Source organism: Argentina silus, assembly GCF_951799395.1.
Source record: "Argentina silus genome assembly, chromosome: 1".
Lineage (NCBI taxonomy): Eukaryota > Metazoa > Chordata > Actinopteri > Argentiniformes > Argentinidae > Argentina > Argentina silus.
In genome coordinates, this window is record NC_139655.1 from 34769772 (window position 1) to 34795354 (window position 25583).

Consider the following 25583-nt stretch of genomic DNA (forward strand, 5'->3'; position numbering starts at 1 on the left):
CACACACACACTTCGCTCCCCTCCGTTATGGCTAGCGCTGTGGGTGCACACGCAATCAAAGTTGAGCCTTTACTTTACTCTGCAAACTGAGAGATAATGGCAGTAGCTGGTTTTCCCCTCAGTCTTCCCGAATAAGAGTCTGACTTCGCAACATTTGTAGTCTCTCAACAAGCCGAAGGCAACACCAAAAAAGTTTAATCAGTTAGAAAATAATCTGTTATTTTGATCTCTCTTTGCGTTCTGAAATCGGAGGGGGGTCCGATCGATGTTTTTGTTGTTGGGGGGAGGCCTTGGGATTCAACCTTGCTTGTGTGCGCACGTGCGTATAAAACAGATTTTTGCAATCTTCTTCTCAAACAAATGACTCATTCATTCTGTGAGCTTGGCCATGTCGTGTAGTACACACATACCGCCAGTAGGCTCCTGTTGAGATTTAATGACAACTGTGTCATAATGAAGTACAAGGTTTGTTACCTGAAATTTGGATGTTGGATATATGTCCTAACCCTAACCTAGTACGGTGGGGGCTCTACCCAGGCTGTAGGTCATATCTTCCATGTGTACTACATACATGGACAGAGTTCACCTCTCTCCATTTCTCTGTTCTCCTGCCTCCCTCATTTCTCCTAACAAGGCAGTGTGGAATTCCCTGAGACTGTGCCATATTTCCTCTGAACAGGAGGAGGAACAGAAAGAGAGAGAGAGACAGAGAGAGAGAGAGAGAGGGAGGGAGGGGGGGGGAGAGGAAGGACTGAGAGGTCAGTGGTTGGATGTTGGGATAAGAGAGACTTTACTTTCATACTGGGGTTGTTTGAACGGTGGGTTCACACACACACACACACACACACACACACACACACACACAGGGTCCAAGTCATTCATTCACACAGGAAACATGGTGAGTAGAGTGTGTGTGTGTGTGTGGGCGGCTCATCACCCGTGTCTCTTTTAACTGTCTGGAAGGAATGAGCGGAATGAACTTCCAGTTTAATACATGACTTCTGCTGAAAATACATGTGGTGTTGAACTCTATCCTATCTCCATCCTATCTCTGCCATGCCTCCAACCCCTCTGCCAGAGTATCCCTGATCTAATAACTATAATAACTGGCCTCACATGCCCTGGTGTGACTCTACCACAGGCCTGGAGAGTTACATCATTAGACTCTAATTCACACCTACTGACCTCCTATTCAAGGGCTAATCTCCCAATTATGTTACCATTGAAGACCCCGTCTGTGTCTCCTTAATAGAATCACCATTCAGACACTCCATAGCTCCATTGAGTCTTGACCACATCTCTCAAATCATTCCATTGTCGTCTCAAAGCCACATGTTTGTAACAAGTCAGACATTAATTGAACAGATGTAATAAGTCTGGATAGATATAGTAGGTGGTGGAAATGGGAGGGAACCCTCCGGCTATGAAACTCCATACATCACAAACTGCAGAATGTGAACCAAAACTGGAGACAGCTGTCAGCGTAATGATTGCTACCAAATGTAATCTGAACAGTAACTAATTAACGGTAAATTCAAGTAAATTACTCATGCATTACTCAATTTCCTTTAACCTGAAAAGCTAAGTAAATCTCGTGGCAAATCAGAATATGTTTACCACTCAGATTTGATGTAGCCAGCAATGATAACACACTGACACCTGTCTCAAAAAAATGACAAAGTGTTTCCATTCTGTTATGTTATGTTTTACAGTCTATGGTTTGTGACGTATTTTTACGAGTTTTAGAGCGTATTTCAGCATTGAATTTGCCCCTGGACAGAGTAAGTCTTCCCCGTTCCGCTTGTGAAATCATTCCATTTTCACCACCAGATACAGTTCACTGTTGTGTGTACTTATCCCTATACAGACCTCTTCCGCCGTAGTGTATATCTCTATGTATACACTATACAGCCCCTGGAGTGTACTTAGACTTACTCTGTACTTAGTCTTAGTGTGTACTTAGCCCTAGTTTGTACTAGCACCTATCTAGCCCTGGCAACCCCGAGAGAAGAATACCTGAGATGCAGTATCTGACTGAACAGGTCTCTGCTGTAGCAACGCACCCTGGGAACATCGCCTGCGGTTCCACTCACATTCCACACTGACATCTTTAAGTTGAAAGTTACTTTACATATTACATATGTATTTCAGTGTGTTTACACAATATTTAAGCTGTGTATATGAGAGATAATAATATGTTGACCTAACACTCATGCACACCCGCACACACACACAGCTCAGCGATTGGCCAACGTATCCATCATATCTGTCCTGTACTCCCTCTCAATGCTGACCCGCCCCCCCCCCCCCCCCCCCCCACTGTTCTTTGGTTTGGTCCAGCAGTTAACCCTTGCCAACCATCCTCTCTGTTCTCTCTCTCTGTAGTCCACACTATCTTCTCTCTATTGTGTTTACAGTGGGACCAGGCAAACCACAAGACTGGCACAGGAATAATCTTTCTAGCCTGGGTGCCAATATATCTGAGCTGTAGTCAGTCTATGGTTGTCTGGCGTGACAGTGTCTGTGTCTGGCGTGACCTCGTGTTGATGTGACAGTGGTTGGGAAGGTCAGGTGTCCAGGTTGGTATATTACCACCAGGATCCTAATGTTTGTCTACTGTTACCTATGACAACACTTATTCTATTAGCCGGATCTCTTTCTTCCTAACTGGGTGTGGATCTCAAAGTCACATGGTTTCCTTAAATAACCTGAACATTAGCTGGAATTTCAGGCTGAAGTCCTGAGACTTAAATAGGAACGAACTTGATTGATAATTGATTGTGTCGTAGCACGTCTATTGGCATATCAATAGACAACTTTTACAAACATTGGTTTTGACGTTTCCTTTGCAAGTAGCTTCATGAAAAAGAATCTTAGGCATCAGGGCTCCAGTCTTGATGCCTGTACCTTACAGTTTAATGCAAAGTCGCTGTATCTCTGGAAGTCAATTGTTTGTGTCAGATGAACCCTATGGGGGCAACACACACAAACACACAGTCCTATGCGGTGTAGATCGATAGGTGTACCAGGGACCAATCAATAGGACTTACAGCAGATCATCCACATCAAAGCCCACCACTGAACGTCACCAGTGTGATATCGACCGTGAGACGGAAGAGAACATGAGTTCAGAAGTGTTTATCCTGTCTTCACCACACGACTGACCTCTTCTCTCTCTGAATGACGCTAGAACAGTATCATACACAGTATACCGCCTTGGAGAACAGTGTATATTAAAACTAGCCCTCTACAACTGAGTAGATTCAAGATTCAAGATTCTTTATTTGTCACGTGCATACAAGTATACAGTGAAATGCAAAATCTAGATAGATCTTTCCAGCTAACCATCTGAGAGACAGAGGCAGGAACATCTTAGGGACCAGTGCCTGACCACAGTCCAAGGGTTGAGAAACATTGAATAAGATGTATCTTGTTATGCACATTATACTCTGACAAACCCCAGCTGATTAGAATGTTTACTGTGGCAGGACAGAGATGTTGGAGATGGGTACAGAGAATTGGACATGGGAGGGTCTAAATGGAAATGGCGTGACCAGGTGACCCTAGTCTAAAGGTCGGATAACCAAGACACCTCCACAGTCAACACTGAACTGAGGTAGAGGTCGGTTAGTGACTCTGCTGTTTAAACAGGACAAAAAAATGTCTTTGCTACAAGGACGAACAATCTGATCTCAGGTACTGGGAAGAGGAAACCAAGTTGACTAAGGTAGAGGTGCTGTTTAAACAGGACAACATGTCAGTTGACTTGATCATCATACAGTAGTACCCCACTTCTGATGTACATCACAACCTCAAAACACTCACTGGCAGAGGAGTCACTGTCAGGTATATTGATAAAACAGTGTAATTCCTTCACTGTCATTCCATAAACAAATGCATCACTCTAGACAGACTCTTTTTTGGGTTCATTCCCCGTCATTGGCAGGGAGATGTAGCCATTGTGGCATGTTAGTGATGGTACCTCACCTACATATCATCTGTCTGTCATGTCCCAGGCCTGTCAGTGTAAACATCAGGTCAAATTTAGTCCCTCACAAAACTCACCTGCAACCTGACACCTGTGCTAGAACAACCCTCGGAGGGTTCACTCTCTGAACCAGTAGAAGGAGGTTCTCAACAAACAACACTCTCTTTCTCCCCTCCCCTTTTCTTTATCAGGTGTACATCTTTCACAGCATATTTCTCTGAGATGATTGCTTAACCGGCCTCAATACTCTGCATATGACAACAAAACTGCACATGAAGAGCTTCAACCAAGAAAGAGGAAGTCTCATTTCACCCAGGAATTTCACAACCCCTTTCAGATTGGAGATACGGCTTTAGATCGTGTCTCCCTGTCTTTCACGGAATCTACGTAGAAACAAGAACATTCCGTCTCCGATCACTGGTCCCCAGAAATGTTACACACAATGACAGAAATGTGTACCAACAGCAATCTCCATATTGAATTTTGACTAATGAAGTTAGAAGCGTCTTAAACAAGATAATATAATGAAAAGTGGTATATGGAGGACATACAGAAACGCCTCTCACTTCAGTCTGGCAGATCTAATAAGTGTCTGCACTCAGCAGAATCGTTTATTTGTGTCTATAGAACAAGTCGGATCATCTCTCCAAGAAGCCACTGCAATGTAAACATCAGGTTTCATATTCATATGACTCATAAAACATCTCTAAAGAGTGATTTACACAACACAGGGGAGAAATCGGAGGAGGAGCTCGTTGTAATGTATTACAGGACACGTGTTTGATATAATTCCTCATTCTATGCCATGTATAACAATGAGCCCGTCCTCCGATTTCTACCTCCACCAGCCTCCATGGACACAAAGTGTATCCTGTGTTGACCTTGATTTGACATAAACAGAGCTCCATGTTTTGACACTGAGAGAAGACCATGAGCTGCTTGAAACTAAAGACGAGTCAGATGGTATACTTTACTCTTCTACTTTAACTGGCAAATCTTACTTTCGTACTAAATGCAACACCAATAAAATTAGCCCATCTATGCCTTACCAGAGTTATACATAAACTCTAAAGAACAAAGATGCTGTTTATTTACAGACGTTTCACACATACATTAATACAATTCTAGCATTGTAATTGGTGGTATAAGAGGAGTATTGTCTAATGTACACTGATCCAGCAAAGCCTGTCCCATAAATTACCTTCATGATGACATGCATTAGCAGATAAGAAGATCAAACCTTGGGAAAATAGGACCTGTCAGTGTACGGAGATAACAACAGAAAGGTTGTGCAATAAACTAGAGAAAAAGACCCTTAGAAATTCCAGAATCTCCAGAGTGTTGATGCATATTTTGACCAAAAGAAGTCAATGACATCCAACGAAACGGTGGTAAGTGTTATAGAACAGACACACTCCTTAGTGACCTTGCCTGAGGTGACGTGATATTCATGTCAGATATTCTCACATATGAAATCAATGGAGCTTTGTTCACTCTTCAAATATTCAATAACAGGCCAGGCTTAAATGCTTAAATGGTTGACAAGTGTTTTATTGATTTCTGTCTTCATAAAGGCAGTATGAGAAACAATGTGGTGTTTATTGTCTTTTGATTGTTTAGACTGCGTCGAATTCTCAAAATGGACTAATTGAGTACACACAGTCCACATGTAGTCGAGGCGAAAGAGCAGAGCTGTGAGCAGCCAGAACGATGACAGACTCACCCTGTATCTGAATACCAACATACCTACGCTGGACACAGTGGCCTTGTTCAGGCACATAGCTGATTAGACCTACTGCTGAAGACACAACTACCAGGGTATTGGTTGGTAGATTAACGAAAACGAAAACAGGTCAACAACCTGGGAGCCAAGTCATGAAGTAAATAAAACAACTCAGTAAGATATTGCTTGACAGATTGAATAGTCTCCAGTTCACTGTCATGGGGTCTCCAGCTTGTTATAACTTGTAACAGAGCTTGTTCCAAGACATGGAAATAAAATGCAATCTTTCCCCCACACACATTGTCATTCCTCATAATAAAGACAAGGTTGACCATTGCTAGGTGACCTACAAAAAGGTATGTGAATCTGTAAGTGAATTTAGTTATGGGAGAAGGAGCTGCAGCATACTGGGGGAAGGAGCTGCAGCATACTGGGAGAAGGAGCTGCAGCGTACTGGGAGAAGGAGCTGCAGCATACTGGGAGAAGGAGCTGCAGCATACTGGGAGAAGGAGCTGCAGCGTACTGGGAGAAGGAGCTGCAGCATACTGGGAGAAGGAGCTGCAGCATACTGGGAGAAGGAGCTGCAGCATACTGGGAGAAGGAGCTGCAGCATACTGCCCCGGCTGTTGAGAAACTGGCAACTAGTGTCAGCCTGGAGATACAACAGCTCTGGAAGTGGACATGATGCTACATGCCTCTGAGACATAAAACTCACTACCACTCTCTGACTTAACCATTTCTACTGAGCTCTCCTCGCAATGCCATTCCAACGGATGTATTCTGTACTTGAACCTAACTCGGCTAGACTTTAACTAATCTGTTGATAGAAAAAGTTTCCTTTTTCCTAATGTGCATGGTTCTACCCTGAAACCTCAATCATACCCGGGCTTCTTGTCTAAGCTTCTTGATATGCAAGAGGGCAACATCTCAAGCCAAGTGTTGATTGTCTTGGCATTGCATTGAATGGAGACACGTGGTGCACGTCTTTGTGAAAACCATAACAAAAGAGCTTCCAGTCAAAGCTGAGCACTGAACAGTGAAATGGTTGCAGACCACTGAACTGATGTTCTGTAATACAAAGACTATTCTTTCCCAATGGCTTTATTACATCAACTTGTGAATTGTGAATTTGCACACCACAACCCAAGCAAGCAGCCATAAAGTCTTATGCGCAATGTGGCTAGAAAGTGCCTCTAGAGCTGATGTCAGATGTTGTATGCTGATTCCTGTAGTCTACCGTACGTGATGTCCTACCAGCTCACTCCCAGCCTGCTAGGTGAGCTGTACTACTGGTGTGCAGAGCTTTGGCCATGCAGCCATATAAACACCTCTATTACAGTAGCAAGTACCGCAAGAGTCTTAACCTCCTGGAATCTGAGGAATTCTAATAATTTGTCTACAGGATTGTTGGATAGTAGTCTAGCATCCGCTGGATTAGAGGCCCTAACACTGACTTGAATCCGTAGACACCTTCAGTTTTTGTAGTTTTTGCTGTAATCCAATGTGTTCACTTGTGGTGAACAGTCTGTCTCGTGTGATTGATCCAACCTTGTGCTTTACAGAGAGAAAGGAATTATGCTAAGTAGGCTATTTCAAACCTGGACTAAGAAGGCCTTCTCCTCAAATGTCAACTTTCTAATATGTAACAGCTGATTTCACCATTCATATAGACCAAAACAAGGCCGTGATGACCCTCAGCACAATGACATTACCCTGACATGCAGACGGGTGCAGCTGAGAGTCAAGTAGCAGAATAAGACAACAATACCATCCATTCTATCAGTCACACAACACCTCCACAGTAGTCTACGACCGACAGACACAGAACTGGCTCCCTATACGACCAAACTACTGAGGCGTCACTGGCAGCGAGGCAAGACGAATATTTATTCAAGAAGAGTTGAATGTTGAATATTCAATCACATCCAATTCATGTGTTCAATTTATACCTGACAATGGATGTGTCATTGTGACCTTGTTTAAATATTATTACATGTTTGTAACTTTCTTATTATACTATTGAAGTCAGGGGAGGCTGGTGGAGGTAGAAATCAGAGGACGGGTTCCTTGTAATGCATGGAATAGAATGAGGAATGGTATCAAACACGTGTGTTTGATACCATTCCTTATTCCATTCCATGCATTACAATGAGCCTGTCCTCTGATTTCTACCTCTACTAACCTCCATTGATTGAAGTAAGGTATTCTTGCAGGGCATACAGCTGACAATAGAGTCATGTTAAAACCCATGTCATTTTACTGTAACAGGTCAGAACACCTTGCATACAAGGAGAGATGTGAGAGCTGGCACTGGAAACCCTAATACTTTAGATGAGAGCTATCACCCTAAACTCTTCTAAAAACATCTTGCTCTTGACCAACCTGTGTAACGGCCGAATAATGCCACGGTGACACCCGAGATCTGAAAGATACATTATAGGATGGAAGACCTGCCTGTCAATTCAGACTGCAGGCTGATGGTAATCTGATGCAGACATGAACCATCCAGTATCTGGGTGTGAGCCTTGAGAGATGGTCCCCCCTCACCCTACCCTTTGTGTTAGTTGCTGTATGACAGCAGACAAAGAGATAGAGTTGTCAGCTATTCTAAATCACAAATGAACAATAACACAGTCCTCATCTCACACTGATGGGAGGCCTGCAAATTACAGGAACATCATGTCAGCATTTTATATTAATTGAAAAATGTAGCCACCCAAAAAGAGAAGAATCTAAGCTCACTAAATCACACATTAATTTGTTAATACAGCATGAATATAATGTCACTCTGTTGTAGCTTCATTCAAATACATTTAACCAAAAATGAAGTATTTTGTGGTACATTAACACAATCTTCATCTATTTTTACTCCTACTAATTTACAAATAAATTAGACTTATTAGTGGAATTGTTGTAAAAAGCACTGGGCTGGAGGAAATGGATAAATAAATAAACATCACCACCATAATCATTATTTGTGTTGTATGTACTGACAGTGTTGTTTGGGCTGCAGAGAGAAGCAAGGGGGTTGAGAGGTCGTCCCTGCACCATGAGGTATACTGGCCCCCCTCTCCACTGTGGGGAACCCCGTCTGTCTGTCTGTCTGTCTGTCCTCAGAGCCATCTGGATGGGAGACCCAACTTTGGCAGAACTAAGGACCAGCTTTCTCCTCTCGCCCAACAGTGACTAGTGTGCCAAGACTATTAAGACAGGGACAGGGAGGGACGGACACAGCAACTCTAGTCCTAGTGGGAATTCTACAAAATGTTATGAAATTCTCATTGCAACAAATATGATGAAATGTACTGCTCTCACAAGAAATAGCGTTGTACACACTGTAGGGATAGAACCTTTTAATAAGAGAGGCTTGTAAATCACAATAATAATAAAATAAGTCACTTGAAGAAACGTTACCAAAAATTCCCCATAAATGAATTTGTCATTGTCACTTCAAAAAGGTGTTACAATAGCTTTTTAATGGTTTCCTGGAGAAAGGAAATGTTCTGCTTGGGTTGTGTTAAAACAATTAGTTCGACAATTAACTAATGCCTCCAGGACTGCATTTCGTTGTCTCTGTACTTGTACTCTGCACAATGACAATAAAGTTGAATCTAATCTAATCTAATATACTCTACTCAGCAATACGGATATATGCGGAGTTTCATATAACATGCTGTGATTACCATTTCTACTTATATATGCTAATAAACAATGAAGCACTTCATTGTTGGAGAATTTTCCTTCTTGTAAAACAAGCTCACACAGAGTTTTGATGATGGCGTTTCCATAAAAGTTCGCCTCCAAAACCAGCAAAGACGGGACAGAATCTTACCTATCCTCTCCGCTGTCAGACAACAGCCCAGGCTGAGTAGGGCAGCAAGAACTACTCCAGCTTCAGGTCGCATGGTTTGATATTGTGCTCTTCAATGAAATCGCTGAGGAAACTTCTCCATTATCTAGGACACACAAATGGATTTATCTACTCCCGTTTTGAGTTCGGCCGGTCTGTGGGTGTACTATAGGTGGGATTAGCGCTCTCTCCTCTTATTGCTCTGACAGCTGAGGGTTCAATCCTCTCTTCATTCTCCGCTAAAGCAGTATGGGCAACTTTCAACTCTTTCCACGTCACTGGGAAGGAGGGAGGACCGTTTTGGGAAGAAGTAGCACATTGCATTGTCACAATCCGTGGCATGCAAATAACACATAACGTCTCCTTAAGTTGTTTGTTTGCACATAAATTCATCACTGTCAACAGCAAATTTGAACGTGTGAAATGTTGGACTCCAGTTTGTAGAACATTTGCATTTACATTTATGGCATTTAGCAGACGCCCTTATCCAAAGCGACTTACAACAAATACATTTGTTTAAGTAAGTGAATCATCTATCCATCAGTCATCAGAAGATAGAATAATGAATGCTCGGACCAGGGCCCATAGGCAGTCACAATGTTAGAAGAAGGAAGAATTATTATTTATTTATTTAAAATAACAGGAGAGAAACTTGTACAGGGGGGTAGTGGGGATGAAGAGGTCTTTAGGAGGGACCGTTGTCATGTTAAAAGAAATTCAATCAAATTCGGAATAATGCATAAACCATGCAGTATTGCCTTTTTGCATAGAACATGCAGTATTGCATTTTGTATTTGGAATTAGATTTTTGAATATTTTTAAAAACATTTCGGGGGTAATTATGCTAATGATAATAATGAAATGTACATCTTTAAACACAACATCTGATGTAACATATACATGCTGAATAGCTTTCTCAGAAGGCATATTTATGACAAGAGTTATAGAAACAATTGGGCATACTATTATGCAGCTATTTGAAAGGAAACATGTTCCCACACTACAAGTCTGAACCCTTCACCTCAGGTAACTGCAGGCTGATGGTGCAAGCACAGTACAGGCGGCTACACGGCCCCACATGCAACACACTGGAACTACTTTTGTGAAGGTTTTGAGACGTTTTAGGATGTATGAAACATGACGCAGTGTGTTATTACACCAATAAATCAAGAGTTGTGAAGCCCCTCTCAGAGATTCAAAGCTCTAATCTAGAGGTGTTTGAGCACCCATGCGATAATGTTTCAAATCATTTCATGTGCAGAATTGAAACACCTCTTTTTTTTGGAGCCGGACACTCTTCCATCTGAAGTTTCCAAACACTCTTAATGATATGTTGATATAATGTGCAGTACTTTCATAACATTAGACTTGGAAGTCTGCTGTGTTGTTGCTTGGCCCAAACATGGAGGTCACTCTCTGGACTTTTGATGTACTGTAAATGTATTACATTTATTATTCAAGTGTTTTTCCCGGTCCTTTTTCTTGTTTAAAAGTCTTTGTATGTGCATGGCTGATCACTTTGCAAACAATGCATTTCTGAGTACTATGCCTAATGGAAAATGGATTTCCATTGTTGTACATTAGGTGGAAGTGAATGATATTTCTTTTGAAGGGCCTTCAGACCAGAAAGAAACAGTCACACATGCTGATTTTGAACAGGTGGAAAATCTTAACTGAAACATAAGAATTTCACCCTTGTGAAGTAAGATGGCTTGCAGTTCCAAAAGCGTTTAGTCAAGAAACAAGTTTATTGGCAAAATAGTATTGTACGGTACACTGAGTATACCTGGTAATGAAAGGCAGTTCAAATACAACTACATTGCTGAGGCCCCTTATTTATTGTTCCCATATGGTTACTAGACAGACTTGTCTGATAGCATTATCACTGATCAAATTTCCTTACAAGCAGTTAAATTCTGGATTAATGGTGCGTCGGCAGTTATAGAAAACTCTGAGATACGTGTTCCCGAGTGGGAAATACCCAGTAGAAAGACCCTCAAGGCAGAGTTCCAAATGGGAAGCTTGAACCAGTATGATGATACCCGAGTTTACGAGTTGTGACATGTCCACTGTAACCTGAATAGCAACATATTGAATTGTTAACAATGACACATGTATGTATAATGTATGTTTGTAGTTTGTTAATGTTCATTATAAATTGCAAACAAAATCTCATCGGTTGCAGAGTTGTACCCACTTCAAAAGCACTCCAATGCATTAAATGTCGTGTGACTTCAGTTGTGAGTTGTGACTTCACCAACTGGGAGCTACGAGTTCCTGAGAACCAAACGAACATTACCATTTCATAGCTAATTTCCCCACCTCTTCATTCACTTATCCTTGAAACCTAACTGAACCAAATGCAACGAAGTAATAATGTCAACCCTGATTCAGACTTAAGTAAACAAACCATAGATGTGAAAGCAGCCTTAGTCAAGGTCATCTGGATCATAATAACCAGGGTGTTAGTACAACGCAGGATCCGTATGATTGGATGACTCTGCCAAAAGGTTTCCATGCAATGAGTACAGTGTCAGTGAAACCTTTCTGGAGATCCAACATCATCTCACTCAAAACAATGATACAACTAGTCAACTCAACCATCAAGACAGTACTTCTTCTGTATGATGCAGTGTTGTGGAAAACCACAAAAGAAATAACAAACAAATGAAGAGCTTTCAACCACAAATGCCTTCGCATCATCCTGCGAATCAGATGGCCCATGAAGATCAGAAACCAAATGAGAAGAGTATAATGCAGGCAGGAGGACATCATGCTGGACCTGGCAAATAAAAGATGGAAATGGATTGGACACATACTACGAAAACCATCACGTTCAATCACGAAAGAGGCTCTGTACTGGTCTCTGGTGGGGAAGAGGAAGAAAGGAAGACCAAAGATGACCTGGCGATGAACTGCCAAAGCTGACCTTAAGACCAGGCTAGGGCTCACCTGGAAAGAAGTTGTAAGTAAGTAAGTAAGTAAGAAAGAAAGTAATTTATTAAGTAAGTGCAGTGTCAATAAAGAGAGATCAATAAAGGTTTATGCCTGATCTCAAACAACAAACTCTACCTTATAGTCAACTGAAAAAGTGCAAACTTGGTTTAACACACTAATGCGCTTGCCACATAATTGCAAGGTTCCTGGTTCGATTCCGACCCTCGACCTATCTTGCATGTCATCCCTCCTCTCTCTCCCATCCTTCCTGTCAATCTCTACTGTCTCCATCCCAATAAAGCAGAAATGCCCTAAAAACATATTTAAAAAATCAAGTGTGTGTGCATAACCAGTAAGTATGTACCGTAGATTAATTGATAGTTCCTGTATACACACATATAAATATACAGTGTGCCCTGCGTAAGTAATGGAACAGTGAAGCATGTTTTCTCCTTTATACAGTGTATCTTAACACTTTTTTAGGGGAGGGTTTACATTTAAACACCATTCAAACATCAGCTCTTAGCTGACAGGTTTCTATGTTTTCAAAACGCCTTACACGTGTGTTGAGTCACTTTCTTCTAACAGTGTACGTTATTGTGTGCTGTGTGCTGTGTCGACATGGTGGTCAACTGTCTTTTTCTTTTTGTTTTCCTTCAGGATCTCATACTGTGAGACTCAGTGTCTGAACATGCCCCTCTCAACATGTTACAACACTGCTGCTCAACTTTTCATTATCAGTTTAATCACACTATTCAATTGAAGAAAGCCTTTCAGTTGAACGCTTCGTGAACACTACACGCACGCACGCACGCACGCACGCACGCACGCACACACACGCATGCACGCACACGCACGCGCACACATACACACGCACACACATACACACGCACAGATACACATGCACACGCACACGCACACGCACACGCACACGCACGCACACACACACACACACACACACACACACAAACTAAAAACTAACACAAAATAACCCTCCAAATTGCTACCCCTTTGTAGAGTTCGACCATGCGTGAACCACAAGCAGCTCAGCCAGTGGAATAAGTGGTCCTGGCTGGGAATAGCAGATGAAGGTAGAGAGGTGAGGTGACCACGTCTGCTCTCACACTCCATCAACCACCTTTAAAGCCCCATTCAATTCACTTGCTTTCACCTGACCTCTCTACTGCCACTTACTGCAAATCTACAAACCAACTCAGCACCAGACTCACCAAACCGCCAGCTTTGCTAAAACACATTCATTGCTTTAAAGCTGTCATTCTTGTTCACGTTAGCCATGTGACAGAGTGCCTCAGCTGAGTAGTGAAAGCGCAGAGTTGTCAGACCAATGCATAGGCTACTCAATCCAATGGGGGAAATACTGTACTGTGGAGGAGCCTTGGCCAGCCATACTGTGCGTCCATCAGGGGAGGCTAGTGGAAGTAGAGGAGGAAGGTGGAATTCCACATTTCTCATTCCATTTCATGCATTACAATGAGCCCTGTCCTCCGATGTCTACCTCCACCAGCCTCCTCTGGCGTCCGTGCCCAGAATAACCCCATGGCAGACGTCGGGGATGGAACAAAGCCAGAGCCTCCACTGTGACCAGTAGGGTTCCACAGACACACACGGTCAGTTACACAGCAGACCGGACCCAACACCACGTTACACAGCACACTGGACACGACCAACCCTTAGATGCTCTTTGGCCCTGGACTGATAACATCAAGATCTGATGAAGATAGGAAGATGAATATGTTTTGTTCTTGTGGTCATATACTGTTAATGTTTCCCCAGTGTTCTGCTCTCTTTAGAGGGTGATGATGGAATATCTTTTGTTTTGATGGAGCTGTTGAGAGCCAAATGAGGTGTTTCCACAACATTGTCTTCACTTTTCACAACCCATCAGTTAACAATCGAAATTCAAACAATGGGGCTTGATGAGATACAGCTGTATCTCATCAAATCAATTCCTTTATGTCTCCTTTGTTTGGGTATTCCTGTTGTTTATACCCATTGTTTTCAAGTAACATTTGACTGAGATTAATTAAATGATGCACATAAAGTAATAACTCAGATAAGGACTAATTTAGCCCCCAGAGAACCACTCAAGCGCTTCTCTGCGATGGTCTTTTACTTCTCAGGGCCAATTAGTTAATGCCAGAGAGGAGGGGAGACGGATCAACTATCCTCGAACCCAGAGATGTATTAGTCAACTCTACATGTTAAACCTTTGCAAGGCAAGAGATACACGTGTTGGTTTAGGATTTGAATTTGATTTTAATGTTGTATAGTATTTACAAGAATCCTTACAAGAAGACCTTTTCACAGATACTATTAGACCAACACTATGGCTAGTGTATTAGATTGCATTCACATCATTATCAATAAAAAAAATCGATGATCATTAGTGCTTTGCATTTAGACATTGAGCATGCAAAAACTCTAAATGTCTCTGTAACAACCACGTGTTTATAAATGGAAATCTGAGGCTGTCTGACATAGCTCACATCCTACCATAACTGGCCAATGTCTTAGGCAGTTGATGTAAATGCATGCACACCTTTGGATGGAACTAGTGTTTTGTTGCTGAATGCTGCTTGCTTGTAAAATGAGTGAACCATGACTGAGTAATGGATTTTTGGCGCCATCAAGAGGTAATGCATGCACACTGCACAGATGTTTGTATGTGCATGTATACTGATTTATGTACATGCTGAATCTGTATGAATAACTCATGTGGTGTTGTCCTCTAATTAAGCTCAGACAGGCAGTGGGCATTTATAGACTTTCAATACACATCTTTGCTCTACAGTGCTATCTATTGATGGGCCAGCTCTTCTACAGGACCACACATCAGACCACACATCAGGGACCACACATCAGACTAAACCTAACCTTACTTTTCTAAATGTATGTTAACCGTAATTGAGATTTGACATAATATATACTAGGAAGAATACATTCACGTATACTAGTCAATGATTAACATAATGACACATACTGTATCTATGTGAATAGTGGATTAGATTGAGTACAGTTACTGCACACAGGTTGGTTCATCTGTAGTCACTGCATGTTGAGAGTGTCAAAGGAGAGTGGAGTGAACTTATAACCTGATCCTTTGTAGAACTTGTTCTGGAATTCAACCCTATAAAACACAAGTAAGACATAACAACAACAGATTACTATTTGAGCCATATCCGTAGTTGACTTATCTTCTTACTGTTAAATGTAGATTTGTCTAAATATTGTGTGCTATTTTCTGTCATTGTTGCTTTAGTTGTGTCAACAAGTTCAGGCCTCAAGCGGAGTTTTGTATGTGAATGGAGTCCTGTAGAATACAAAGGTTAGGTTAGGTTAGAATAGGGTTAGGTTAAAATTAGGTAAGGTTAGAATAGGGTTAGGTTAGAATAGGGTTAGATTAGAATAGGGTTAGGTTAGATTAGAATTGGTTACAGTTAGGTCAGATTATGGTTAGGTTAGATTAGATTAGAATAGGGTTAGGTTAAAGATAGATTAGAATAGGGTTAGGTTAGGTTAGCATAGAGTTAGGTTAAGGTTAGGTCAGATTAGGGTTAGGTTAGGTTAGAATAGGGTTAGATTAAGGTTAGGTGAGAATAGGGTTAGGTTATGTTAGAATAGGGTTAGATTAAGGTTAGGTGAGAACAGGGTTAGGTTAGGTTATAATAGGGTTAGGTTAAGGTTAGGTAAGGTTAGGTTAGGTTAGGTTAGGTTAGGTATGGTTAGGTTTTGGTTAAGTTTACCAATGCAGTCTGAGGGCGTGGAGGAAGGCAGAGAGCCCCTCCATGGCCACTAGGATGGTAATGGTCAGGGTGGCAAATACAGCAAAAATGGCTGCCAGCAGGACAGAGCTCATGCCTGAGGTCACCTTGAAGGCCACCCGTAAGACCATCTTCCACAGCACATGAGAGAGCTCTACAGAACAGAATAACATGTTATCAATCTGTTATAATGGAAACGCACTGTATATTGTCTATGTCCTGCTCCCAACAGGACCAGAGAGGGCAACAAAACATACTATAAGTGATCTTACAGTTGATCAATATACCCTGGAAATTCGTGTTAATGTCATGTCAGCTATTATGCCTTTCGCTATCAAGTTTTCATCTGTATTCAGCACTCTTGAATAGAGTGTTTTTTTTTAAGGTGCAATCCCAGTCTGTTTACGGAGACAAAGGGTTAGGCGTCTTCTACAGAGTAGTACCATTGTCTGCCAGTAGAGGTCAGGCCTTACCAGTGTGAGCCAGACTGAGGGCCCACAGGCGGAGGTAGGAGGCAGTGTTGGAGATGCAGCCGAGGCAGTACTCTATGGTGTGGATAGCCTGGTAGACAAAAACATCCCCTATACTCACCTGCCATGGGGGAATATAGAGGGGTCATTGGGGTCATGAGAAATATCTAAATAATATGCACCACGGTAAAGATGTCGATGAATTCTAATTATATTATATTATATATTGCTGATAAGAGACCCCAAAATCAAAATCAACCATTATTACCTAGCTCCTACCCCCCCTTGCCACTCCTATAGATCTTTGAGGATTGGATACGCAATGGTAATTGCTCCACCTTGCCATCTTGGGATATTCGGCTAACTGTTATGCCTGTCAAATTCTTTTAGATCTACAGGAGTAGCGATTTGGGACTTTGGGAAATAGAGTGGTTTAAGAATTGTAACTGTACCTTGGGTTTCTTTTGGTTGTCATTTGAGCACTCAGGGTTCGAGATCCCAAACACCTGCATTGGTATCTTGTTAGTGGATGGATTCTGTTGGAATACAATTCATCTGTTCAGTTGTCTTTTCTGTTAAAAAGTTAACTAGTCAACAAAACAGAAACAAATGTGTTATTGTTACCTATTACTATACGATGATGTGGTAACTTCTATCATAATACCGTAAACATCCTATGGATCAGGGGAGGCTGGTGGAGGTAGAAATCGGAGGATGGGCTCATTGTAATGCATGGAACGGAATGAGGAATGGTATCAAACATACAAATTCCATGCATTACAATGAGTCTGTTCTCCGATTTCTACCTCCACCAGCCTCCACTACTATACATGAAGCTCTGAAGCTCACGAACAGTCCAGTGTACTCAACCAGACTCACCAGCTGTGACTTAATGTGTTCTCTGTACAAGATCAGAGGTTTGACCAGCAGGAGCCAGGGCACCATCAGCGCAGCAACAACCACCAAGAATATCTGCACCGCTTTCTGTTACAGACAAATAAACATGTTGTAGTAGGAAAACTTGTTCTGAACATGTTCTGAAGAGATGCATGTTCTGAAGAGATGCACTGATTTCTGTGTTACCAGTGTGTGATTAAGAGGACAGTAGTACACTCTACCACTTAGTGGAAAGGCATGCAGCACATCCTGGGAACAGTAGAGGCGATTTCTACCTCCACTAACCTCCACTGCCTGGGAACCATACCTCTAGCAAGGTGAATATACAAACAAAAGGGGACTTCATTTTAGGTTGAAAACAGAAACCCAAAACCTGTGCAGTGTGGAGCATTGCATCCTGGGAGCTGTAGTCAAACAGCATCATGTTGATGAAGAGGAGGAGGATGCTGGGGGCGGAGTCAGAGCGGATAGGCACACTCCACTTATAAATGATGAGGAAGATTAGGTATCCGAACAGAGACAGCATGAAGATCACCTCAGGAACAAACTGCATCATGATGTCTCCGAAGTTTCTGAAGAAGCTGCAGAGAAAAAAATAATGATTTAAGTCTACACTATTATGTCGGTGATAGAGGTTTGGGAGCATTAGGTTGGATTAAGCTTTTTATACTATATTAAATGTATGATTTCTTTGTACTTATACCAACCGCTATATTCCATGGCTATTTTCCACACATCAGGGGACTCTGGTGGAGGTAGAAATCAGAGGACAGGCTCATTCTAATGCATGGAACGAAGTTTGATACGATTTGATACGATTCCTCATTCCGTTCCAATGAGCCTGTCCTCCAATTTCTACCTCCACCAGCCTCCCCTGATGTGTGGTGTGATCCTGGGCTTAGGGTCTGAGGAAAGCACCCTATGGGTGAGGTACTGCATGTATCTCAGAGGTCCCACATGACTAAACAGAGCACAGTAAGGGGACACCAAAGACGATGTTAACTGTAGCCCATGTGACACTCACATGTAGTTGAACAGACTGAGTGTCACTCCGAACAGCATGTGGGCCACTCCTACTACAACTGACATCTTCATCTTGTAGGAGTTCAGGAAAGACAGCTTATTGGAGGCGATGTTCCAGATCTGCACACACATCATCATCATCATCATCAAATAAGCATGTAGAACACTCACCGAACACTTTAATAGGAACACTATACTAATACTGGGTAGGGCCTCCCTTTGCTCTCAAAACAGCCTCAATTCTTCGTGGCATTGATTCCACAAAATGATGGAAACATTCCTTTGAGATTCTGATCCATGATGACATGATTGCATCATGCAATTCCTGCAGATTTTTCAGGTGCACTTTCAAGCTGTGAATCTCCCGTTTTATCACATCCCAAAGGTGTTCTATTGGATTCAGATCCGGTGACTGGGAAGGCCACTGAAGAACACTGAACTCATTGTCATGTTCATGAAACCAGTTTGAGACAACTTTTGCTTTGTGACATGGTGCATTATCATGCTGGAAGTAGCCATTAGAAAATGGGTAAATTGTGGCCATGAAGGGATGCACATGGTCAGCAACAATACTCAAATAGACTGTGGCATTCACGTGATGATTGATTGGTATTAACAGGCTCAAAGTGTGCCAAGAAAACATTCCCCACGCCATTACACCACCTCCACCATGAGAAGGTGTACAGGTGTTCCTCATAAAGTGCTCGTGAGTGTATATCCTAAGAGGGACATAGACATGAGATATTGCAGATCGAGAACTCACAGGGTCGATGCCGAAGGGGTAGGGGTTTCCTGAGAAGACCCCGGACACCACAGGGTCCAGCTGAAGATGGTCACAGTCATGTAGCGTCTTGTTACTGAGAGGAAACAACAAAACAGACAGATGGTTCCTGGTTCCATTACTAGAAGAAATCCCCTTAACGTCATGATAAGCATCATAATGTCTAAGCTTCAGCTCAGTGGGCTAACACTCTGATCTTGGGCCTAGACTCAGCACAGAGACTAACGTCCACGGTCCGTGTGGGTGGAACATAGCTCGGACGCTCCAGGAGGAACCGAAGACGTTGAGAGATTTAGAGAAGCAGTCGTTGTAGATCAGCCCAGTGTAGATAGAAAACATGCCCATCAGGAGGATGATGTAACGACCCATGACCAGGACATCAACGAGCTGTGGGAAGGAGAGGGTTCAATCAGAATGAGACTCAGCCTTCTGGTACCATTACTGTGCCCCCCCCCCCCCCCACCCCAACAATACATCAATTGCTACATTGTACCTGGTTAAAGAGGTCAGAAGTCACTACAGTATACCTCATTCTTTAATTTTCTGAATTGGTCTTTCTGTAGGATGATCCAGACAGCCAGCAGGGTCATGACCGCACCATGACCACAGTCTCCGAACATGACCGCAAACAGGAATGGAAACGTGACCATGGTGTATGGAGCTGGGGGACATACAAAACACACATTCACCTAAACAGCTAAATGTGCAAATCACTAACTAACTCACTAACTAACAAACCAAACTAACTAAACTAAAACAGGTCTATGGTATATACAGTGCTACAGTACGTTGACCTGGGTTGATCTCCTGGTAGTTTCCGACCCCATAGGCGTCGATGATGCTCTGGAACCCTGCAGTGAAGGAGGTGGTTCTGTTGAAGGTGGGTGGGGTCTGCTGCGTCTGGATCCTATTCAGGACCGGGCAGAGACTGGAACCACTTTGCTCCTAATGTAGACAGACACACACAGGCATGTACACACATACACATACTACGTAACCGATCAGCACGGTTACTACATGCATGACCAATCAAAGGAAGAGTTAGCAGTACTCACTGATCCTTTAATGACAGCCGTGTGTACAGAGTTAAGGTCAGCCACAGGGCACCAGATCTCAGCTACGATCAGCTTCTGGGTAATATCAATGTTACACAGGTTGAGAGTATAGTAGATAGCCTTCATCTTCTTAACCTTGGTGGTCCACTCTCTCTGGTTGGCTGCTGCAGCTGTCAGGACTGTGGCACGGAACTCCTCAGTCTTCTTCAGGATCTTCCACAGGAAAATCAAGTCAAAGTCAAGTCACAGTTTTTTGATCATGATGTTTTTTGTTTTTGATCATATGCACAGGATACAGGATGTCAATTGTCAAATGAAATGCTTACTTTGCCCGCTTCCTCTCAACAGTGCAAATATCAGGATGTAACCATAAAAATACAATCATAACACAATAGGTAATAAGTGTAAATAAGGCCAAAAGTGCTTGGCAGTCATAGGTCAACTATCATATGGTCAACAAAACAGTATGCACAAAAACATTTGAAGTTAACACGAAAATGCAAAGTTGAGGAGGAGCTTGCAAAACAGCAACCATACTTCGTTGGGAGGCTGGTGGAGGTAGCAATTGGTGGACAGGCTCATTGTAAAGCATGGAATGGAATGAGATTTCTACCTCCACCAGCCCCCACTGGTACAGTACTGTAGCCATAACGAATGACATTTCTAACTTAGCTATATAGCGAATGGGTTCAACAGCGGAATGTTACCATCTGAAGCTCTTCAATGCGAATGTTGACATGTGCTCTCATATCCCTCCGTGCATACATGGAGTTGGGACATGGGTACATAGTGGCATGGAACCTAGAACACAACCATACATAGAGTTGGGTCCATAGAGATAGAACACTGTTCTATTTTCTATGGTTGGGACACTGGTGGAGGTTGAAATCGGAGGACAGGCTCATTGTAAGGCATGGAATGGTATCAACACCTGTTTGATACCATTCCTCATTGCATCCCATACATTACAATGAGCCTGTCCTCTGATTTCTACCACCACCAGCCTCTCCTGCAGTATGCTGTATGGAGATCCTCCTTACATACAGTATTGTACAGTAACAGTCAGAGCCATGAGTCACATTACTGCTCTTAAATGACATCAGTGCATAAAATATTGTCCTATTCTTTTAATTGGTAAACATTCACAATTTTGTGTTAGAACTTTTCAATTTGTTTTATAACTTGGCTTTCTCACCCATTACATATCTTCCTGATCTTCCCTCTGACATGGTCTCCCTGGACAAACAATACAAACACATCCTTCTTCGTATTAGCCTCCTAAACAAATAAACAACAAATAATACAAATTAAAAAACAACTGTTGAGACACTACAATTAGATGATATTCACATAATAGATATGTAGATGAGTGTTGTGTTGTGACATGGTGGTGTGTGACCAGTTCCTTACAGCAATGTAGTCTTGGTGTGGTTTGATCTCAGCGTGGCGTAGGACAAAGTTGCCATGGAACAGCCTCCACAAGACCTTCTCAAAGGGTGGGAAACGCTCATGCTTCATCACCCCCGCCACAAACCTGACAGAATGGACCACAGGACCTCTATTGACATCTATTCTATACTTCCCTACTATACTTCGATTATAAGGCGTCTTTGAGTCCTAGAAAAATGCTATATCTGATGCATTATCCTCATAATTTTATTCTAAAGTGATTGACATGATGATAGCAGGCAGAGAGGTTAGCTCAACAGACACAACAGAGAATAAATAAATAAATAAATTCACCAAAGAGGTCATACTTAAGTGTACAGTGTAAACTGTGTTCATATACACTCACTTAACACTTTATTAGGTACACCTGTACACCTTCTCATGGTGGAGGTGGTGTAATGGGGTGGGGAATGTCTTGGCACACTTTGGGCCTGTTAATACCAATCAATCATTGCTTGAATGCCACAGCCTATTTGAGTATTGTTGCTGACCATGTGCATCCCTTCATGGCCACAATTTACCCATTTTCTAATGGCTACTTCCAGAATGATAATGCACCATGTCACAAAGCAAAAGTCATCTCAAACTCGTCTCATGAACATGACAATGAGTTCAGTGTTCTTCAGTGACCTTTCCCGTCACCGGATCTGAATCCAATAGAACACATTTGGGATGTGGTAGATCGGAGATTCACAGCTTGAAAGTGCACCTGAACAATCTGCAGGAATTGCATGATGCAATCATGTCATCATGGACCAGAATCTCAAAGGAATGTTTCCAACATCTTGTGGAATCAATGCCACGAAGAATTTAGGCTGTTTTGAGAGCAAAGGGAGGCCCTACCCAGTATTAGTATAGTGTTCCTAATAAAGTGTTCAGTGAGCATATAGTATAGTATAAACAGAATGATATAACATATTTCCAGAGGAGGTGCTCACCCCAGTTTGAGAGGCCCACCAGTACTGATGCAGCTGGTACGTCGGCTGTTTCTTCTGGAGGACATGATGACAGAGTCCTCAGACGGCAGCTCTGAGCACGACAACTGAGACTCAGCCTGTAGACACATTCACTTAATCCTTTACAATGTCTACAGTGTTAATGTTGTCATTTAGAAGACAGAAAGTGTTACAGTAACAGTCCACCTTGTCCACCATGAGCCGCCTTGCTTCTCAGAAATACTGTACTGTGTTGTCCCATTCTTTTCATTGGTACAGTATAAATGACATCCATTTTGTTACCTCCTGAAAGAAGTCATCAGTCATCTCCAGAAGGTATCTCATCTCCAGCAGCTCATTAAAGTTCTCTCTCAGAGTATCTCTGTTAGCGTTGATCTCCTTCAGCTCCTGCTCCAGCTTCTCAAATGTAGTCTACAAGTAGGATACACACAAACAATGTGGTCAAGTATTTACAGTATTATTACAAATGAATGTGAGGTGTTATCGAAGTGACACAGTAAACCAATATTGACTAAACGTAGGGGCCAAACATTAGAACAACCAGCTCACCTCTAATTCCAGAACATCCCTCGGACAAGGTGTTTGCTCACTGGTGAAGTCACCAGGGACAGGGATTTTGGAATTTGTTATCTCCTTCTCCAAGAACCCTGGTTGATATCAGCTTTAGTTGAAGGGATGGAGGATTTATGAGGGATCAAATATATAACTTAAAGACAGCATACTTACAAAGTATTCTCTCCATCTTCTCACATTTCTTAACTTCCTTCACAAATCTGCGCTGAAAAGTCACTGTTCCAGGGTTCAGCTGCAGACAACAATCATGATATGATATCATCATAAGTGGTATGAAAATAGGTAGTGGCAATAGATTAGTGTGGTGGAATATCTCATTTGAATCATTGTCCTAACCACAAAAGGTTTGTTTTGGTAAAAACCTTTCACAGAACACTCTACAGGCACCATCCTATTAGCCTTGTGTGAATAGCCATTCATGGAACTCCTAAATGGAATGCACATAGGATTTTATTATCTTGTTCCACAGTTGATTGATGATTTTAACTTAATGCATATGTTAATCAACATGTTAGTGTGATGGCATACAGAGAACATGGAGAAATCAATACATGACGGACTGACTGAGAGCAGCAAAATGGATGTGACCTAGAAACTAACTGCTATAGTTGAACACATTTATGCTCTGTAGGGGCTGTTTTCACACAACAAACATGTTATTACTTTAGATTCATGCGATTATGTTACCTTAGGTGTAATTATCACATTTCAAAACATGTACAAATCAGAAACCATTAAGCTAAAATATACATTTCAACTGAACACATGATTATTTTACCCACATATTTATACTGTACCAATTAAATGTATACATGGCAGCATAATGGTAAATTCATAGAGCATAATGACAGGGGACCCCAAGACAGCCCAGACAACTCTTTAGACAAGTCTTCTGGTATTCTTACTGTTAATCGTGTCTTGTTTGTGTTTCTGTTTTTACTGCACTCAACTGTTTGCACTTTGAGATTGTATGACTGAAAAGCGTGTTACAAATAAAATATATTATTATTACTATGAATGCACACACAAAAAAATCTGATACAGATGCAGTATCCATGGCAATCATAACGTCCCAAGAATGAACGTTCATTGAGAAGTTGTTTACTCACATCTTTAAACTGCACCAGTCCCAGATGGCCCAGCTGGTTGATGAGGTAGTGGGCAGATTCAGTCTGGAAGAACAGCTGGACCAGGCACATCTCCTCACTGCGGAAGAACGAATCCATGACATACCCTACTGCAGTTAAACTGGTCCTGAAGTCACTGTGGAGACCCGACTAAACCCTGGGCTGAACCTTTAGTTGAGAACAAACAGCAAGATAGTAGTAAAACTACTAGTCAAACAAGTCCTAAACTCACTGAGGAGACAACATAAAGCAAGGCCAAGCAGCCAAACACACAGGCTTACAGTGTGCACCTTACTGTCAGACACAGACTCAGCTGTGACAGTGCTGTCACTGAGGTGCTAACCAGTCAATGAGGCTTTTGGAGTGCAGCCTAGACTGGAATGGAAATAATCAGTGGTCATCATGATCAATATGGTCAAAAGGCATTGCTGCTGTTACTAGACCAGAGAATGTGAATAAAATGGGCCATTTCATGAACTGAAAAAACCCCAGACATCACAGACAGCTGGCACAATAAAGCAATTACTTGTCTTTATTTCAGTTAGATACACACTCGGAAATTCAAGTTCCAAGTATCATGATTATTTCGTTTTAAAGTGCATTATCACCAGGGTCTCACCACACTATACATAATTTATAAACAAAACACATTAACAAAACATATTACAGAAATACAAGCATTATGTATGTTATGTGTTTTGTTAATGTGTTTTGTATGGGTACACCGAAATATCGACCTGGGTAATGGCAATAATGATCTGAAAAGGTGGGTCTTGAGATTAGATTCAGTCTCTGAACCCGTAACAAGGCATGCTATTCCACAGAAGTGGTGCTCGATAAGAAAAAGCCTTGCCTCCAGCTGTTTTCTTTTTGATGCGGGGGACGACAAGCAATTCAGCATCTTTGTGAAGTAGTCTGAATATTACAAATCAATACAAAACGAATGTCTTTAGAGTGAGAAAGAAAGTGTTT

The 25583-nt window shown here is 42.0% G+C and overlaps 2 protein-coding genes across 3 annotated transcripts in view; both read right to left on the minus strand.

Annotated features, from left to right (window-relative positions):
• The window catches only part of LOC310803792 (melanoma receptor tyrosine-protein kinase), a 25248-nt gene extending 15455 nt beyond the window's left edge, over positions 1 to 9793 (minus strand). Inside the window, exon 1 of one of the 2 annotated variants that reach the window (XM_083668684.1) lies at positions 9544 to 9793. In XM_083668684.1, coding sequence (XP_083524810.1) covers positions 9544 to 9616 — 73 coding nt within the window. In that variant the 5' untranslated portion in view covers positions 9617 to 9793. Of the gene's footprint in view, positions 1 to 8705; positions 8716 to 9543 lie in introns of those variants that run through there. The other variant, XM_083668686.1, reaches the window with a different exon arrangement.
• Positions 9794 to 15564: 5771 nt separating this feature from the next.
• LOC310818287 (V-type proton ATPase 116 kDa subunit a 1) lies at positions 15565 to 24710 on the minus strand (the record flags this gene model as incomplete). The annotated part of the gene is made up of 19 exons (XM_083689158.1): positions 15565 to 15646; positions 16263 to 16434; positions 16754 to 16871; positions 17630 to 17734; positions 18021 to 18228; positions 18672 to 18790; positions 19434 to 19527; positions 19678 to 19838; positions 19979 to 20112; positions 20246 to 20396; positions 20507 to 20719; positions 21214 to 21307; positions 21702 to 21784; positions 21917 to 22040; positions 22894 to 23009; positions 23194 to 23322; positions 23461 to 23558; positions 23638 to 23716; positions 24594 to 24710. 19 exons carry the CDS (start codon positions 24708 to 24710, stop codon positions 15565 to 15567), a joined length of 2397 nt encoding a protein of 798 aa, XP_083545284.1.
• Positions 24711 to 25583: the final 873 nt, after the last annotated feature.